Source organism: Leuresthes tenuis, unplaced genomic scaffold (genome assembly GCF_036924035.1).
Source record: "Leuresthes tenuis unplaced genomic scaffold, fLeuTen1.0.hap1 SCAF_9, whole genome shotgun sequence".
In the NCBI taxonomy this organism is placed as follows: Eukaryota; Metazoa; Chordata; class Actinopteri; order Atheriniformes; family Atherinopsidae; genus Leuresthes; species Leuresthes tenuis.
The window spans coordinates 9,519,339-9,539,085 of NW_027325363.1; the positions used below are offsets into that span (position 1 = coordinate 9,519,339).

The 19,747-nt window shown below is 39.2% G+C and overlaps 1 protein-coding gene across 8 annotated transcripts in view; it reads right to left on the minus strand.

The window, feature by feature from the left end:
• Window positions 1-11,286, minus strand: part of synrg (synergin, gamma) — a 32,963-nt gene extending 21,677 nt beyond the window's left edge. For 3 of the 8 annotated variants that reach the window (XM_072392204.1, XM_072392205.1, XM_072392203.1), the window contains exons 1-8: window positions 11,227-11,286; window positions 7,680-7,720; window positions 5,739-5,881; window positions 5,241-5,368; window positions 3,400-3,505; window positions 3,190-3,301; window positions 2,141-2,530; window positions 672-950 (exon numbers count right to left, since the gene is read on the minus strand). In XM_072392204.1, coding sequence (XP_072248305.1) covers window positions 672-950; window positions 2,141-2,530; window positions 3,190-3,301; window positions 3,400-3,505; window positions 5,241-5,368; window positions 5,739-5,881; window positions 7,680-7,720; window positions 11,227-11,261 — 1,234 coding nt within the window. In that variant the 5' untranslated portion in view covers window positions 11,262-11,286. The remainder of the gene's footprint in view (window positions 1-671; window positions 951-2,140; window positions 2,531-3,189; window positions 3,302-3,399; window positions 3,506-5,240; window positions 5,369-5,738; window positions 5,882-7,679; window positions 7,721-11,226) is intronic. The other 5 variants (XM_072392210.1, XM_072392209.1, XM_072392208.1 and 2 more) reach the window with 2 other exon arrangements.
• Window positions 11,287-19,747: the final 8,461 nt, after the last annotated feature.

The following is a 19,747-nucleotide window of genomic DNA, read 5'->3' on the forward strand; positions in this document are numbered from 1 at the left end:
TTCTCCCATCAGTCTTGAGCAGTTCAATGAATCTTAACAGATCTCCCTGGTCTGCATGATGAGCTGCTACATTTCCCTCGATGACATGGAGGACACGGGCACAGACAAACAAATAACAGCGGAGAGGAGTAGCAGAGTAGCATGCACAATTAGCCTTGGATTATCTTGGGCCCCAGTGGCATCTGCCAGTCCATGCGCATCCCTGTTAAACCAAGGCAGTCAGCATGCGCCAGAGGTCGTTCTCTGAGAGGGTGTTATACAGTGAGGGAACAGATGGCAGCTTATTTAGTCAGCAGGTATCACCAACAGACCTTGACAGATGCAGTCCATTTCCAAGATGCAAGAAGAGAGCACCAACATGACTGACAGAGGTATGAAGTAGGCAGAAAAAGAGCAAAGATGTTCAGGCACCAGAAGAATACCTCAAAGGCACTGCTGCTTCAGAATAATCTGATAGATGAGGAAAGTGTCACTTTGATTTCAATTAACAGCTCACAAGCTACAAAAGTATGATGCCATCTGGGACAGAATCATGTTGTCAGGTTAGGAAGAATGAAAATATTTCTTTAGGAGAGGAAGAAACCCACTGCCTTATTTATGTGTTAATGCTGCAGTAAAGTGCAGGAGAGAAGCAACAGCTTTGAAGTCTAATAAACAGGCACTTCTCTCACCACTGTCACTACTGGTTTGAGGGGACAGGCCAGCAGCTGGTGGGGGCTGGTTGGGTGAAGTCGCCTGGGCTTCTGGTGGATTTTCTTTGACGAAGACGGAACTCAAGTCCTCAGGGGCTGCACCCCAGTCCCTCGCTTTTGAGCTGGCTTGAAACTGGGATGAAACTTTAGTTCTAGGAGCCATCTGAGTCAAACTCTGCTTGGATTTAAAGCTAACATGGGCTGTTTTATCAGCAGTAAGATCGCATGAGGAGAACAGCTTCTCTTCCAGTGACGGGCCTAGAAGGGTGAATGAGGAACAAGCTTCTTTATCACAGTCCAGACTCCGTGTCTTTGGACAGGTTATACATCTCTGAAACCTGACTGTGTTGAAGTGCAGAGTCTAAATAGCAGAGCAAAGGATAACACATTGAACTAAATTTATTTATGCAGTAGAAGCAACTACTGAGGCTTCGCAGAGAAGCCTAAGACCACGAGCAGCACATATAAATCTCTGAGGGTTCCTCCTTACTTTGTCAAGGATGTGGATGCAGATGCATTTATTAAACAAACTACCCACAAATGCAGGAAAGGAGAAGACTACAAGGTACAAATTGCTGGATTTGGAGTCTAGAAATGTCTTTGCAAATGTTTAAAGGGAATCTACTTGACAAATAAATTCTACAGAAAGTAAAGCAAAGCAGCTTTCAAGAGATTAACCAAAAATCTCCCACACAAAAACCGACTCAGTAGCACATCTTTTTGATGAGCTAAAGAAAAGATTATTTCCTCTGGAAAAATTAAAAAAAAAAAAAAAAAAAATTAAAAATCAGATCTTTTATTGTCTCACTCTTGGTAAACAGCCCATTAAATAGAAAAAGTTTGGAATGATTAAAAAAATAAAATAAAATGTTGAACTTTTGTATTCAGTGTGTTGTAGGTATTTTAGATTGCTTTGTAGGTATTTTAGATTGCTTTGTAGTTATTTTAGATTGCTTTGTAGGTATTTTAGATTGCTTTGTAGGTATTTTAAATTGCTTTGTAGTTATTTTAGATTGCTTTGTAGGTATTGCTGCCTCGCTTCCACTCAGCCATAACAAATTTCTTATGCTTCCTTCATAAGAATAGCCTTGAAAATAGATATTTACAAGAATCTCTTTTCTAATATACAAAAAGAAAACCATTCTACGACCAGCTACTTTGCCTATTCTGATAGCTGAATAACTGCTGTAGGTCGGAAACATCTTGAGTATCGGGGAAGACGATAAATGGACAGCTGACGATATGTCTCTGCACAGGAGGTGATCTTTCTGTCCTGTCGTCCACAGTATCAAAACAGTGAGGTATTACAGACCAACCCAATATCTAGAGGCACCACTAAAACCTAAAGCACTAGCAAAAAATCAGCACTATGTGGACTGAGTGGAAACAGTTGAATGTAAATTATAGAGGTGGAAGGAGAGGTGTCAACAAAGACAAAGAAGAGTTACCTTGAAATGTAGGTTGGGAGCTGGTGTTGACAGCAGAGTGTTGGGTGGCAGTGGGAATGGACACAGAGGCAGGGAGGGATTGTGAGGAAGGGAAAGATGGTTGGACTTGAGCTTGAGAAGGGAGGTGGAAGTCAGAGGAAGGGAAAGTGTTTAGAGGTCCCTGTACAAAATCACTAAACTCGTCATCATCCTCAGCCAAACTTCTAGGGGCAGAGGATGAAGGTTGGACGTGGGCCTGAGAGGAGAGGCCGAAGGAGGAAGAGGAGGAGGGTGGAGGGAAGGAGGCAGGGGCATCTAGAGGCCCCTGAAAGTCACTAAAATCGTCATTTTCCTCGGACAAAGCTGGGGGGAGGGAGTGAGTGGTGACAGACAGGTGTGATGGCGAAGAGTCTGCAAAAATGAAGAAATAATGATGATGCACAACACATGACACACTATGATGGTGAATGAATTAAGGGTTGGACACTTTAAGAGTGATTATATTGTGCAAAACCAGAAACTGTAGAACTGCAGCTCTGAACAAACACTATTTTCACTATAATAATAAGATACCTGGATAAAACTTGAGATGATTGATGGTCACAATAGGTTACAAATGATCCAAACAATTTAAAAGTCTAATTAGTTTTTGCCTGAATGACCTGTAACATGTAGCTGCAAGTTTATATGGCTCCTAAATAAGGTTTCAAAGACTAAAAAGGTAGGGAACCATGGCTATAAAACATTTTCTCAGGGTATGTATAATAAATGCATGCCTACAATGTTTGGAATTGCACAGGGATAAAAGGTATACGTGAAGGAATTCTACAACTGTAAGACACGATCAAGTTAAGAAGGTGTATGAGAGAAATGAGAGAAATCTGTGTTGTGGATCATATCCCCCCCCCCCCCCCCCCCCCCCCCCCCCCAAAAAAAAATAAAAAAATCCACATTTATGGGTTATCAGGCTGCCAGCTGCGCAGTCTTCATGATGACCTGCCTCTAATTAGGTCATTATTGTCAGACTGAGGTATTTCTGAAGAAAAATGACAGGAAGAGGGTGAAAGTACCTGCTTTCTTAGTCTGTGATGATGGAGTGGGATGCATTTTTGCGTCTCGGCTGAAGCCATCCAAGTTGCCTTTGATTGCTTCCAAAGCGTCGTCTCGACTCTTCTCTCCTGTCTGAGGACAGCCCAACAGAGTAATGAGATCAAGAGGGCTGCAAAGACGAGCAGTGCCTGAAAAACAACAAGGTAAACAGGATGTGAAGAGAAACTTACCTTGGGTTTGACACTGCTGAGCAGCCTCAGCTTCTGTTTCTGCTCCTCAAACTGTCTTCTTTTCCTGTCTTCCTCCAGCATCTTCTGCTGCTGCTCCAAACGTTTTCTAAAGGGCAAGAGCAGCACAGATGTTACAGTAAGAACCAATATCATATAAAACATCGTTGGTGGAGCTGTGAGAAAGGCAAAATGTATGAATTACTTGTTAAAATAAAATTAAAGTAGATTAAGCGTTAGACAAGTATAAATTAATTTGATAAAAATCAACATTTCTATGTTTTATCAGTGTTTACATATGGTGCTCTACCAGTTAGTAGTTCATTAATGTCAATAATTGTCCATTTACTCTCTAAAATAAGTCTGTTTTATATATATAACCATGACAATACAATACTAGCACTAAACATAAAGGAGCAAACAGGATCCTCCTGAGTAACAGGTCTCCGACCACCCACAACCTTAAAACCACTGACAGGCGAAAGGAACAACAGTCATCATCTCAATGCAATTTTCTGCTGGGAAACTTTGACTCCTGGCATCATGCTGTGATGACGTTACATTTACACATACCCTAAACATTGTTGCACGCCGAGCACACCCCTCACTGCAATGCCGCACCTAGACACCAGCAACCTCGGCCAGCACGAAAATGTGTTTCACCGCAACATAAAACCTGTTCAGGCCTAGCTTGACGAACATGGAAAAGCCATTAACCCGAACTCCCCTGATCCCAATCCAATCGAGTGATTGTGAGTCGTCGAAAAACAACCCCCACCCACAGAGGCCCCATGCCCCGTCCCACAGGAAACAAAGAATATACTGCCAATGTCCCTATGCCAGAGCCTAAAAGGTCCTGTGTCCATGTTCAAAGGTTGGTTTGGTATAACAAGGGGAGCTACGGTACACAACATTAAGTAGGGGATGGGGTTTATTTTGTGGCACTTCAGTGTACATGCATAGAAAAGAAGTAGATAAATGGATAGCAAATCTTAAAGGAAAAAAGAGAAAAAGGAGAAGGAAGTATAAACTCTAGACGGGGGAAAGATCCATTAAGTTATCACAGCAGTAGTAACCTGAGTGATTCGGTGCATTGGCAAAGTTTACAGCTACACCAGCAGGTCTACAAGACTGTATTAAAGCAGAGAGTCATTAATTCAGCAGGTGTTTAGTCATGTCATAGAGGACAAAATAACCTCATGGCACTTTATAAATTAAAAGTTAAGGGATTATCAAACCGACTACAACTCATCATGAGTCTGTAACAAACATCAAAGCAAACCATTCTATATTTCGGGGCATTTTACTCAAAACCACTGATGACAAACTCATGATGATGTTAAAGTAGCTGGGGGCATTTAGAGGATTATCAAATCCTCTGCAGACCACTATCATCTGTACAAAACACTGCTGTGCAAAAGATCTGCTCACTAAACAGAATTTTTTTAAATAATCCCATCACTAGTTTTGTTGAAAATTTGACGTCATACATTTATCACAAAAATAATCCTTCTCTTGTCCTTCTCTTAAAACAGCCCCAATACTCTTCGGTGCACTTGCACACATTTCAAACATGGTGATGACATGAGGGCATTCGGTCTTCAATTTAATCCTTACTTTCAGTTAGTATTTATATCCACATAAGATCATCCATTAGCTTAAATTTGGATTTAAGTGGTGGGACAACTCACCAAAACTCTGGTGTGGCTGAAAACGTATTTTCCTCTAAAACAGCACATTTCTTTTGTTCATCTTCAGGTTAACTGTCTCACAAACGTGCACATATAAAACAAATGCAGGTAAGACAAAGCAGAAATATCATATCAGTACAGAAAATGTCTTACTGGTGCTCCTCGGCCATTTGTTTCTGCATGTCAACAGTGTACTGAGGTCCAGCGGATCTCATGCCCATGAACTGCGGCTGACCCAAGAACGGCATCCCAGGGGTTTGCATCCCAATCGCCATCCCGCCCTGTTAAAGTCCCCCCAAAAAACATCCAAAAACAGCAGCTTAGAAATCTCATTAGCATTTTTTACTGTCACACTCTTTTGCTTTGATATTAAATGCACTCAGAGAGGAAGCAGAATGACGGAAATGGATTAGAGCCTAGTTAAAACCCACCAGGCTGTAAATAAATTCTTGCTAAGACATTAATGTTGAAGAAAATGGGGATATGAGGAGCTCTAAATCAACTTAAATTCAATCACTACAGCAGTTTGTCAGTATTACTGCATGAATTCGAGATACAGTAGCATGTTTGTTAAAATACCACAGATTCAGGGAACTATCAATTTCACCTCAAAGACTGAATGGAAATGGAAGTAAAGAATCTGAGGCTCACCTGCATAGGAATGGCGCCTGGGGGCATCTGTCCACCAAAGTTCATTCCCATCATGCCCTGCATGTTGGGCTGCATGACTGGAACCATAGGAAAGCCCTGCTGCTGCTGCTGCTGTTGCTGTTGCTGCTGCATGGGCACCATGCCTGCAGAGAGACACACAGTCAGCATGGTTACAGGCACAGCTGCATGACCCAGCCCAAACTATTAGTTAGACCATTGCCTTTGGACCAGTACACATGCAGGGGAGCAAAATCAAGCTATTGACTGAAATATGTCCGACGTCTCAATCTTGTGGACTTTGTGAGGACACGTTGTCTGTGAGAGATCAGTTTACATTTATAGCTGAATTCACTGCACAGAGGTTGTTTTTAGGTTACCTAACTGGTGCTTTTCAGATGAGGCTGTGCTAATAAAATCAGGATTTCATTAGAGTAGAGCAGCAGTCTGGACACATTTAGGATATTAAGGAATTACTGGGAATGTTTCAGAATATTAATATACACTTTACTTTCTGAGTCTAGTTGAGCGAATACATGCCGGAGTGATTCGAACCTCAACAGCTTTGACTGAGTCTATGTATATTAAATGTCTGCGTTTGGTTGGAAAATCAAAAAATAAAAATGTTTTTAACCGTCATGTGAATGACGTTATGATATCCTATGGACATGGTGAAGAAAAGTTTGTACAATTACTTTGGGAACCATGACAGAAAAGTCCAATTCAAAGTACAAAGTGAAAGTTAACACAAGACTGGAGTTTGAAAACAAAACTGCCTTCACAGTCTGGACATGATTCAAGAATGCAAACACACTTTCTGGACTGCTGGAAAAAGACACAGGCACAAAAGCAACCAGATCTGTTTTTCTGGTGACTATTGTGGCAGCTTAGAACAAAACAACAGGGAAAAATTGGAAAAGTGTGTGTTTATTTTCACACATGCTGTGTAAGCTGACAAGCAGAGCTGAGCAGCCAGCTCCTGCTGGAGCCTCCAGATGATTCACCGTGTTAGGGCCCAACTGGGCTGAATAAATGGCTTGTTTAGGAGGCTGCACACATACTAATTTGTCTGACTGAAATGACATTGCTAACGGGAGCATGTAATGACCCCTAAGAGACGCTTGTCCCAGCGGTGCGTGAATGGCTTATCGGGAGTGTTGCTGCAAAGTCGAAGGCTTAAATAAGACAAGCTTGCACGGCTAAATGATGGTACATCTCAGGCCTGCAGTGAATGGCGCCTGGCACAGGTAACCAAGGTATGAACAGCACTGTGCCGATTCCTCACTGCTACCTCACAAAGGTAGTGGCTTATGGTGATGAAACGCTGAAAGGGCCAGCTATTAAAAATCTTTAACGTTAATCTTTAATGACAACATCTATCCTGTTGTACGTATTCTGAATTTGTGTACGATCACTCTTATAAACCCTGATCGTTCACTTTACTGCTAAGGAAACCTGTCTTTTTCAATATCTGGTTGCATTTCATTTCAAGAGAATTGTAGAAACTCTCACATTGTTTGTTTGTTTTTTTTTGTTTTTAAATCAGAACTTTATTGATGGTTACGGAAATACATACAACTTCGACAGCAGAAGTTGAAACTTAATTATCCAATTTCCAGGGAAGTAGATTCAGAACTTAAATGCAAAATAAAAAAAGACAAACATAACTATTACCTAGAGGTCTGCTTCATGTAGATTAAAGTGATTTATTAATTTGGTTATTTTGGTTGATTTATTATTTTTTTTAAGTTATTCAATGGTGTTCCAGTATGTTTTCAGATCTGTTATTTTGAAGTTATAAAAGGAGGGTTTGGTCCTCACATCGTCTTTTCACAATAACATTCCGAAACTAAATCCCAAGTATTCTTCATTCTGAAAAGAAACCCAGGTAAACATATTTAAAACTGTCAGGAGGAATGTAGCACTGACTGCAGTATGACTCACCTTGTGGTGGTCCCAAGCCCCCTCCGACAGGATACATAAAGCTGAAGAAATAAAGAGGAAAAACAAAGATATTGAGATTCAAAACGGGCTGCGGAAAAGATGGTATGAATACACAAGCAGCACTGACTGTTGCAGCACAGAACAATGATCTCCTTATACGTGATGTGCAGTAAATTTTGGCAATGATTGTTGCTATCTAGCTGTAATCACTGTTAAAAACCAGGCCTCTAACATTCAGAAGCTTTAGACGAATATGCTGAAGGAGTTAAGTGAAAATACATGTGAAGTTTAGCTTGTCTGATGCTTTCGGAAGGTTCCTTATGCACATATTCAGACCAACTTTTTAAGCTGTGAATAGTTCTTCAGTTCTTCAAGCAACAAAAGAAAGTTAATCAACTAAATGGATCCAACCCCAGTTTGTCTTCAGCGAGGACAGAGCTCCCTGATCAGTTTTGCCCTGCAACCTTTCAGCAGTTGAAGCTTATTCACAAACTCTACGCCCAAGGTGAATTTCACATTCTGTGCTTTTTGAATCTTGACAAACAGCCGCAGCAACCCTCACACCAGACAATCAAGAGGGTGAGGAAACATCGCAGACGAGCATGCTGTGTTTTAGTTTCCACAGGCGACTTGGACTCTGTCTCTAGCTCTGGGCAGAGAAACAAGCGTTTAACAAATAATCGGAGAAAATCTCTACTATTCCGCCAAGTCTACCCCTCGCCAGAGCCAACCCACACAGGCCTTCAGCTATTTGTCAAATGAGTTATTACAACTCAGTTCTTCAAGCTGGAAGCAACGATGCAGAGACATACAGAAGACAAAGCCGGGAGGGTCCATGCTCAAACCAACTAAATAAAACTGTGTCAGCGCGGTGTCAGACAGTTCAAGCTTTACTAATATAATGATGAAGCCCCTGTGGCAAATACAAAGACAGTCTGACTTTACGTTGACTGCACAGTAACTGCAAGCAAAGATGTTCATTACATTATAACTAAACATCATACATCATACGTTTAGTGAAAAAATGTCACAGAAATGAGAAAATCCTCATAACTTACTAAAAAGACAAACCCTAAATAAAGCAAGTGCTCATATTTCATAATATTTTACTCACACATTGTGACCAGCTAATGAGCCCAGTGGAGAAATTGTCTGGTCAAAATTTCAGTATTTCCCTTTAAGGGCTGGTGAGGAGAGTAAATGTACCGCTGCCATAAGAAACTATTTGCTTCTTTAGGTAGTATTATTGCAAAGTATTGTTAACAGCTTGTCTCTAAAATGTCCCTAAAATGCCCCAAAAAATTGTTAATGCTGAGCTACATTCAGTAAGCAATTAGGCAACCTTTTGAAAGAGATTAGTAATGCTATTAAAGGAAAATCTGGCACAATAACTTGATACAGACATGAATTTTTGTGCACTGTTGGTGATGAAAAAATACATTTCAGATGCAAGATGGCAGGGAAGAAAGAAATGGAACATAACAACAATAAGTTATAATATAAAAGTAGGTAATCTACAAGCAGGAGGCCATGGTTTTCCCTCACAGAGTAATGATGTAATATTAATGGTGCTGACGTCAGTGATGATGCTCAACTTGGAGGGTCTCGCATCTGTTCCCTGTAAGATCTGAAGCTTAAAGTGCTTTTATAGGAGGCGCACCGCAACAGTGCTGCCCGCCATCCTGCAGCAAATAACAGGTCGCAGCACAACAGATTAACATGGGAGGAGATAAGCAGCTACAGCAGCTGTGGACACCGGGAAGCTCAGTGCTTCGTCAAAAGGCTTTTAATCACCCAACAGCTATGGTCACACTGTTTTGAAGGCTTGGGGAGAGAAGGCAGGCTTCTAAAATTACTTCTGGTTCATTGTGAATCTGCTTCTGTGGTCAGAAATACAACAGGCTTTTATCATCTTTATTAGTTAACAGCTGAACATAGAGGAGGAACAATTAATGTCTGAAATGTGCAATCACATCACATGATAAGATTCTCTGCCATGTCTCTTTGGGGAAACACAACCGCTAAAGCTTTGACCTCATTTTAAATTATTGTTACATTTTGTCCAAAAGTCTGCTGCTTAGAAAAGCTTCTGTGACTGTGAAGGCAGCTTTGCTTAAAGTAATGTTGACTGATGATGACTTGTCATCCAAATAACCGCAATTCATTGAGAATTGGCTATTGGAGTATAGGCCAGCTAAAAATGTTAACAATCATATCTTATTTTTTAAAAATGACAGTCTTATATAATGAAATTAATTTTGTTTTTCTTTTGTAGATGCCAAATGTTTTCATTTCAATGGCTTCAGGTGACATGAACTCGAGCAGCGGCTCAAAGAAACAGCAGAAAGCAGCGTGTAAACGCGACATCTCTGTTTGGTTCCTCCAGCTGTTTCATGCTGTTGAATGTGTAGCATTACGGAAAGTGTTCACAGCTGCTCCACCTCTTGTCTTTGCACTTTGGTAAACTGGCATATCTTACTTTATTACTTATGTATTCTCATGTCTGACAGACGGACACCCATTGTTGAGCTGAAGCTTTATCAAATATGAATGAGATTATTCTGCAATACAAAACAAGATGCAGATATTTAAACAAAGATATTCACAAATTCAAGAACATATATCAAAAACTATATTTTCAGCAAAACCTATGAGGCTCTTCAAAGTTTTACTACTGCCCACATCTACAAGGACCTAAATGTGTACTGGCAGGACTTTTTCCCCATATGCCCACGCTCTTTTCCAGTCTTGAGGACTTTGGTTTCACCTTTCGGATCAGTATCACCTGGCCAGTTGAGATACTTATAGCCAGAGCATATCTATTATTCAAGCTGCTCCAGCTCTTCTTATGAAACAATCATGAGGCTGGCCTTTTTATCTCATATACAGATCCATCATCACACTGCTTTGATAAAATATCTCAACATTCCAGAAACATTTACTAGTATCCAGGGGTACAAATGTGTGAGAGGGTGATTCAGTAAATGGGTATGAAGTAAATGTAAGGCAGAGCAAACTCCTGACGTGTCCATGTCTATGCAGCTGGAGGTAAACAAAAAAAGTCCCATCTACTTTGGCATCGTTATAAATCAAATATATATCAAAATGGCATGATAACCATGGCAGATGATATAATAGTGTCAAATCAGTCGCCAGTCCCACACAGGCCGGCCTGCTTACCTGTAGAAGCTAGCTTTGTTTCTAACAATGCTTCAAAAATTAATCTGTACTTCTTCTGCAAATATCGCGTCATGATGCCGGATCTCGTAAACACTAGTTACGACAATCAGAATAGAACACATAAAATGTGTACAGAAATGTGAACATTTTTTTTGTTATTTTGGTCATTCTGACCATGGCCAGGCAGAGGCAAAAGCAGCCAGCTAACGTTAGCTGTAACACCTGATAACCAGCCATCTCATCTCCATGTCTCGACTACAAAACCAGCCTCTACGGCCGGTTTGAGGCGCCTAATGCGAGTGGTGGTGAATACTTCTTATAGAGAACGTTTTTTGCCAAGAGAGTCTATTTTAAAAGGCCAAAATACCTGCCGCCTCCCCCAGATCCTGGCCGCAGCGCCATCTTGATAACAGCAGTCACTAGTAGGAAGATGATGTCAGCAGTGACGACAGCGTTACGAGAGAACAGTATGCCCTCAGTACAGCCTGACAGGCACAGCTGGCTATGCCTGATAGGCTTTTGCCGGCTGAAAATTTCACGTGTTATGAATAAGTTACTTTCCTCTCTTCAGCTCTAAGTGGTATCGAATATATGTATCACAGTGCGCTCGTATAAATGTACACAAGTGATAATAAGGTGTATGCAGAGGTGATTATTTTAAGATGTTTCCTTCAGAACTGCAGTTCAGACAAAAATAGCTTGACATAACAAAATATTTCAACACTCTCAATATCACTGAGGAATTACTTTGCTTTTTACAAGTTAATTGTAGATGTAATTAAAGATTAAAAAAAAAAAGATGTGCTTGTCAGTGATGGGAAGCAACTCAACATTTCAATCAATCATTCAAATCAAATATACTTCAATAACCTAATGGGGATTTTTTGGTCACAACCAACATGAAAAGCAGGACATATTTATATAGTACATATACATATACAGTATATAGTAGTATAGCAATTTAGGCTATAAAAGTTCAATAAATACCGTATCCATCCGAAAACATGTAAAGAGAAAAAACACAAAATAAAACAGTTTTAAAGAGTAATACTTGGCATGAAAACAAACAAAGAATTATTAATGTAAGTGTGCCAAAAAAAGGAATGAAAAGAAAAAAGCAACGTTTCCCTTTTTATCAGATGAATGATAAATGTACTGTTGGAATTTACTCAAGTATTCTGCTTAAGTAGACATTTTGAGGCACATTCCATTAATTCGGCAGCTTTATAAGTTAATTTTATAAAGATATTATAACTTTGTGTTTCCACTTTGTTTAGTGTCACATATCTTTAAAAAGAATACTTCTTTGACATCACATCTAACGTGTCCATTTCAGCACAGTATACTTTCGCAGTGGTGTTTTTCTATAGTGCTTTTGTGCATTCTTTGTTCATTTTCAGTTTATTTTTGATGTAAATTCTTTTTTGGGTTGGCCTACAACCACCTTGTATTTATTGATACATTGCCAACCCTTGCTCTCTTCGTGCTTCCTTCTGTTTGTTCTCAGCACTAAATGTTGGACCATTGGTGGTTTGTTTAAAGGACTGACTTTTATAACAGAGGGGGGTGATTTTATTCACTTTATTTGAATTATTCTGTCTCTTAATAGTTTTCATCATGTCAATTAGGAGTAGAAAAGTGTTATTGGTGAGAAAAAGGCATAGGAGGACAGATGCTAACTGAACACACTCTGTAGTCACTGGCTCTGAGTGTGTCATGGGGAAAAAGACCAACCTGAGGGATGTCCAGTAGGCTATCATATTTTCAACTACATCCTCTTGCTTTCTGCAGTAGATGTTCAGACCAGCAGATGTCAGTGTTTAGCTTTATTGCAGCTTCACACACACACATGCACACACATCTGTAAACCTGAGACAATAGTTTAAAGTATTGCAAGGTCCCACAATAAAAACTGTATTTTGTAAATGAGTCCACCACACAACCTGTGAAAGGATATGTGTTTAAAAGTTGCTCAAAAAAGAGAAGTTTCGAATGTTGTTTCTAATCTGTGATTAGATTTAAATAATTTGAAAGAGTTTCTCCCTGTACTCGTCAGTTATGAAGGAAACATCTTGGATTTAGACAGTACAACACTCAAAATCTTCAATTCACTCAATATACCTTGGGTTTTTTTGTGATTTTGCAGCAGGACCACAGACAGTAAGTCTATCTATTTTATATCAAGGTGATAACACTGAGGTGCCTGCCTTCAACTTATTTTATCGACAGCGGTAAGTTTCAGCTCTGAGGAGTTTGTTGAGCTGTAAGACCCTGATTCTGTTAACCAGGCAACCTCCAGCATCCCGTTTGTTATCTTCGTATGTTGATGCTTTTTGCTAATGTTCCAAAGATTGTCCTCGTTCATCTGCGAATATTTCCTAAAGCAAAATCCAGTTGTGAAAATGTTCCTCCGGTACACATCACAGTGGGACCAGTGGACAGATCAACTGCAGAAAAGAAGACAGTCTGCAAATATTGTTTGTAACCTTGAAGGAATCTTCAAAGCATATTGTCTGACTCTCGTATGACACTATATGCCAAAATAAAAATGCATTTCGCTTTTATTTTCCTGTGATTTACCTTGATGTATTGAATGTCTTTGTTCCACAGTACACACATTTACATTTAGGCACAACATTGATTTGTTATTAGGTTTGTTTTAATGAATTTAATCTTGTGGCAGTGCATTCCTATTTTCTAAAAACATTTGCATATTTTGAGTACTTTAGTACTGAAAATGTGTGCTGCCCCTTTCACTTTTTCTTATTTATATGTATCCTATTTGCTTTTAAAAATGTGTTGTTACACAACCGTCTCTGATTTGCACCACTTTGGTTGTCTGTCATTGTCTTTGTGGGTGATGTTGTGAAAGATTTACAGCTTAATGAGACTACATTAAGGCAGCGGATGACAAGTCCTGGTGTGATCCATCACCTGGTCTGCCATCAGCCTTTCCTTTACTTCATCAGCAATGATTCAGGGTCCAATATGCATGACAGAGGAATAAATGCATCCATTTAAGCTTCACAATGACAAACAAGTAGGAGAAATATGTGTAACAAACAGATGAAGATTTGAGTTATTTACTGATTTAACGCAGGTTATTAGTGGGAGCGATATATTCTATCATCATCTTGCAGTAAACAAGTGTCACAGAGAAGAGGTTTAATTTCTACTGAGAACAACAAGAGATCACATTCTCCGTATTTCTTGTCCAAACGTGTATGATTTAAAATCCAAGAAGATTTATAAAGGGTAGTCTTACATAGAAAATATCTATTTTTATCAGATTCCAGACTGTACATTTATGGAATCTTTAACCTATTCAACATTTGTTTAACTATCTGTGCAAAAATTGAAAATACAAAGTTCAATAGATATGCACAACAAATCCTTACTAATTAAAAACTCTTCCAGAATACCTTTTGGAAGATTTTCCATTTAACTTGAACAGTATTTGCCTCTGATAAGATTTCAACAAGAAGCTTCTTTCCTAGAAAACATATCTTGCAACTGTTTGTGGTCTATTATCACTTTCTACTAAGAAAGAAAACTAGATCAAGCAAATTTGATCTGAAGCTGGTTTAGAATTCAAAATAACTTAAAGAGACTATCATATATATTATGTGTGTCTCATAATCTCTTTATATGGTCCATACTATTGAATTCTATAAAACAGCTGTTCTGTAATGCAGCTGGAAATCAGAAAATCTGATGTGAGACAGGTGGGTCTGATCCTCACCTGTCCCACAATAGTTGTCTATCTCCAGCAGTTTATAGTAACCGTAGTCATACAATCTTTAATTAAATGTATTGTTGTGTTTATGTGAGCTCATTGGAATTAGTTTCAATACACATCCCATGCAAGTGTTTAATTTCAGTCATTGATCTGAAAAATCGAGAGCTCTTCTCTGGCTAATTTTGTCCACACACATGCGAATACACATAAAAAAACATGCACAGCTCTTAGGGGAGGACTTGCCTCGAGTAGATACCCATTTAGCAAAATTAGCATAAAACAAAGGATGTATTACGCATGCGTCTTTACATCTGAATAAGGCAAATATCTGTAAAATCAAGACATCCAGATGAAGACGCAATAATGTGAGTCACATTTGTGATCAAGGGGCTCATAACAACTGTTTGGATCATTTTCTGCTGCTCTTGTTGCTTCCGCTGAGACAAATTAAAGAGACAATAGGCCCTTGTCAGTCTCTCATCTCATCCTTCTCTCTGAGGCCCAGAGCGGGGCCTACCTCCCTGCTTTGTGTGCAGGGTTTAGCTGGAGGCCGGTTGAGTAAGTCAGTCAGTCAGTCAGTCAGTCAGTCAGTCAGTCAGTCAGTCAGTCAGTCGGTCAGCCCCCTCGACGGTTAGTCTGGACTGGTTGTGGACAGCCCCCCCAGAGAGAAGGTCCAGCGAGAAAGGTGAACATTAACTTCGGTCTTTTTCTGGCCATCTCATTATTCTTCATAAATCATTAACCCATCCAGCAGCAGGCCAGTGACAGCATCAGCATGACAACATCCATCTGTCAGAATCCCTCTGAACCAGGAACTCTTACAGTTTTTCCGCCTCAGATGCAAATAGAGTGCGTTTGTGGGACTCAGGCGAGAACAGTCTCACACATTTGTCCCGAAACACAAGCATGTGCCCTCCCCTCACAATTAGTTTGACCTCTCTCTATCCTTCACGATTTCTCTTATATGGAACTTATCTATTTACTGTGTGTGTGTGTGTGTGTGTGTGTGTGTGTGTGTGTGTTAGACTAAAGAGGGGGGTCCTGCAGGAGGTTTGCAACAGTGTCAGACAAAAATGAGAAAATATTACGTTATTATCACTGTCAGGATTTCCACATCTGCTAGCAGATTCATATTATTGATTGATTTATTAAATTAAGACACTTAATTTTACTTCGATTAAATCCTTTTCAGCTGATTAAATTTTCTTAATTCTGTATTTTCCAGTAATTGAGTGTTAAATGCCACTTTCATACATTTAATGGTGTACCTGAATGTAATTTTAAGATACTTGAGAATTGCACTTATTACTCTGTTCCATTTATTTTGACAGCTTTTACTGCTGGACAATTTTCATAACTGTATATTTTGAAAGAAGTACTTCTGCAAAGTGGATATTTTTACATTTGATACTTCAATTTTAATAACAAAGATCTTTAGGTGCTGTTTGTTTTTCGCTTTTGAAGAAGCGAGCTTTTTTTTATTAAAGTTGCATGTTTCTTTCATTGTTTTTATGAAATTTGACTGCGAAAATGTTTACAAAACTTTGTTTTCTGGCTCATTTTTGCACCTGGGTGAACTGGTGACAAAAACACAATACTATTAAATCCGCTAATCAACTATTAATTTATGCATAAATAGTTGCAGCTTTCTTCTTGTACTTATTCAGTTTCCATCTGTTTACAACAGTTTCTTTAACGCTATATGTTCAAGCTTTTTTAGAGTTTAACTGTCTGTCGCTTTGCTAAATTTATGATAAAACAGAATTATGAAATTGTGAAAGTTACTCACTTAACTCTTTTGCGACTCTGCAGACCCAGTATGCATTGTGGAGACTGCATGGTTTTCTGATGCATGATGGATAACCTCATTGTAAAAAAATAACTGAGTGGATGTTATTGAATGTCATTGAAGCTGATCAATAAGATGAGTTAGATCAAAAGTCCCCTAGCTGTCACTGTAGGTGGTACTGGTGTGGATGTACGGTGAAGGGCACTTATTGTTACTGACTGATCTCCATGACTGTGCAGGAGCACAACAGAGGCCTCATTGATGAGGGCTTTTGATGGAAGACTCCTGTCAGAGCAGCTCCATACATGTGTATGTATTTCTCCATAGAGAGGTTGGTGTAAACTCTTGTCGCAGTGACCAATTAGACCTGGCAAAGAGTGGCCTCCCGACCCCTGACCCCTGCAGGGTAGTCTTATCCATGAACCCTTTGGGGCTCAGCTGGAGTTGATGTAGCATCCTTTCTTCTGACGCTGCTAAACACACGGCCACATTCACCCTGCAGCTTCCACTTTCTGTCTCTTTGTCCCGCTCCTCTGTTCCCTGTGTGTCAGCTCGCTTCTCGTCTTGACCTCTTGAGTCCAGGCCGCATGCAGTCAGCTGGTCAACTCCCATCTCAAATGATTCGATGCTCTAAAAGAGCATTTTCTGCTCTATAAATAGTGTTCAGGGTCTCACCTTCTTCTTCTATCTTTGTCACCTTTACATAACTTTGAGCTTCTGTTATCATTCTTTTTCTCTTTTTTGACTGTGCATCCAAGATGATCTACAGAGATTGATATATATGATTACTCCTTTTATTGGAAGATGTAATGCTATTTCAAGTACTGTAGCTTTTGTTATGCACATTCCTGAAAGTTTCTTAGAGCACATCTGGGAGCTTTGGTTTCCAGCCCCCACACCACACAGCTTTGCTTTACAGTATACATAACACTGTAGATTTTTGTGAGCTTTTGATGTTGTCTTTGTGACCTCTTCAACATGGCAACAAATTCACGTGTACGGCTGTACATGCGCACATCTCACACTTGGGTTTACAAGATGAGATTAACTTGATTATAGCTATAGTTGGTTTATGCTCCTTATCTGATCAAGGATATTTATCCTTTGTTATATGGAGGTGAGGTGAATGAATCGAGTCACTGGCACAAAGCATGCAACACCGCAGTACTATAGGTAGCGCTGTACCCATTTCAACTATTGCTAATAGAGCCACTTCCGGTTGACGTCTTCACCACCTACAACAAAACTAAGGCATTAGAGAAAGATGGCGAACGAAGAGCAAGATGAAGCTACATCCCTCTACATTTGTGATGAGCTGGTTATGGCACAAACGCCATGCACAACGGCGCATTCTTCATTGCGTTGTTTGTTTCTTTCTGATGGCAGCGAAAACAACAATAATACCGTCTCCTTCGACTTCCGGTTGATGATCGCGGGAAAAAATGCGCAGAACACTCCACTGTCGTCTCCACGCACGTTCAGTGGGCAATCGGATCGAGTTATCTCGGGGTCTTAATTCGATCGCAAGTAACCCGATCCGATTCGATTTTTTGTCAGATTAAGCTGTCCACATGAGCTGAATAACTCAATTTTATTGTAATTTAGCCATTAATCCGATCCGATGGCATGCATGTAACCACACTGACTGACTGAGATGACAGTGGTGTTACATCCCACAACCATAGGGGGAGCCAAACTTGGCCACATACAGCGCATAAACAACATCTTCCCAGCTGCAAAACACTTTTGTGGGAATGTTCCCATGAAAGTTTTGTTTTTGGTTGTCATACAGTTCACCCGGAAACTTAGAATCAGGTTTAGGTGCATGTTTTCCCCTCAACTTCCCCAAATGTTTCCTAAGCCTTTACAAAAATGTTCCAAAATTGTTGTAAAGACATTCCCTTAACTTTACATTGCTACCAAGCTTTGGAAAACCTTTTGACAATGGCAAATAAAATAATGTCATCATTCTAGCACTTTAGTAAAAGATGTTAAAATTTCAGTAACCAAGACTAAAATTCTTTGTGCTCAAATGTCGCAGGGAAACCTCTGATATCAGATTTGATGGAAATTTGGAAAACATTTGCTACTGTTGTTACTTAAACTTGAAAAAAGATTAAGAAATGGCTTTAAATAAAAAACTTCAGTCATGAGTTTTGAAACTGACTAGAATATATTTGTGATGGTCTAGTATTTAAACTAGACCACCTAAACTAGAACATTCTAGGAACCTTCTTTTTTTTTGTTATATTTAGAAATACCAAAAATACAGCAATTTAGAAATATTGTGTAATTAGAGCAATTAGAGCAATAGTTCTCCAAACATTTCAGGAATGTTCTACTCCAGCATATTCTTGTACACACGTTCTCTAAATGTTAGTTTATGGTTCTTGTCAATCTCACCCCATGTTTTCTCTCAAGTAAAAGTATATCCACAGAGCTAACAGCAGAGTTGGTGAAAGCCAGCCGAAGGAGCATGTCAGAAAAAAATGTTGTGGTAAATAAATCTTAATCTAGCAAAACAACCTCTAAACATTTCAACTTGTTATTTAGTGTGTAACTGCTGTCTAACATGTCTATTGACCACCTTGATTATCCTCCAGGAAGTACTTCTTTTAGTAGCTGAAGTACCATAAACTAATTAGCAAAAGTTCAAGTGACAGATGGATCAGTAATTATCTTTAATTTCTGAGTTTAGGTAAGAATGTGAAACACAGCGCAGTCATGAAAGGGAAATTTTACCCATCAGAGTGTGGCTTCTTCGAGAAATGTACAGTACAAAAATGAAGGATTCTGCTGAGTTTATCAAATCTGACTCTAAATTAAACCAAAGTTTAAAGTCTCCAAATCAGCATTAAGAACATTGAGAGATGCACTGTAAAACTTTCTGTGATAGAGCCATAAATATACATTACTTATACTGTCACCTCTGGTGCATGAACAGTAACACTACCACTGATAATGTTACTTCTGGATGACTTTCAGGAGTTTCATTTTTCAAAGTTTGAGGCTGAAACAATGATAATAAATACTGTGAACTTAAATGTGAAACAGATATCATACAAACCAGCTCAGAACTTTAGGAGTGATTCATCAAACTGGAAAAAAAAAAGAATTTCCACCAGAAATCAAATCTAAATTGAAATAAAATCAAATATCTACATGTAAATCTAATGTAGAGATTACATATAATATATAATCAATATGTTATGTCAAATATTTTTTGGGGAACACCTAAACCTTCATAACCCATCACTCAATGGTGACGATGCTAGAAATGCTGAAATAAATGGTTAATTGTCTTTAATAGAAAATGACAATACTTACAATGAACTGCAGCTAGAAAATTCCTCAGCACAT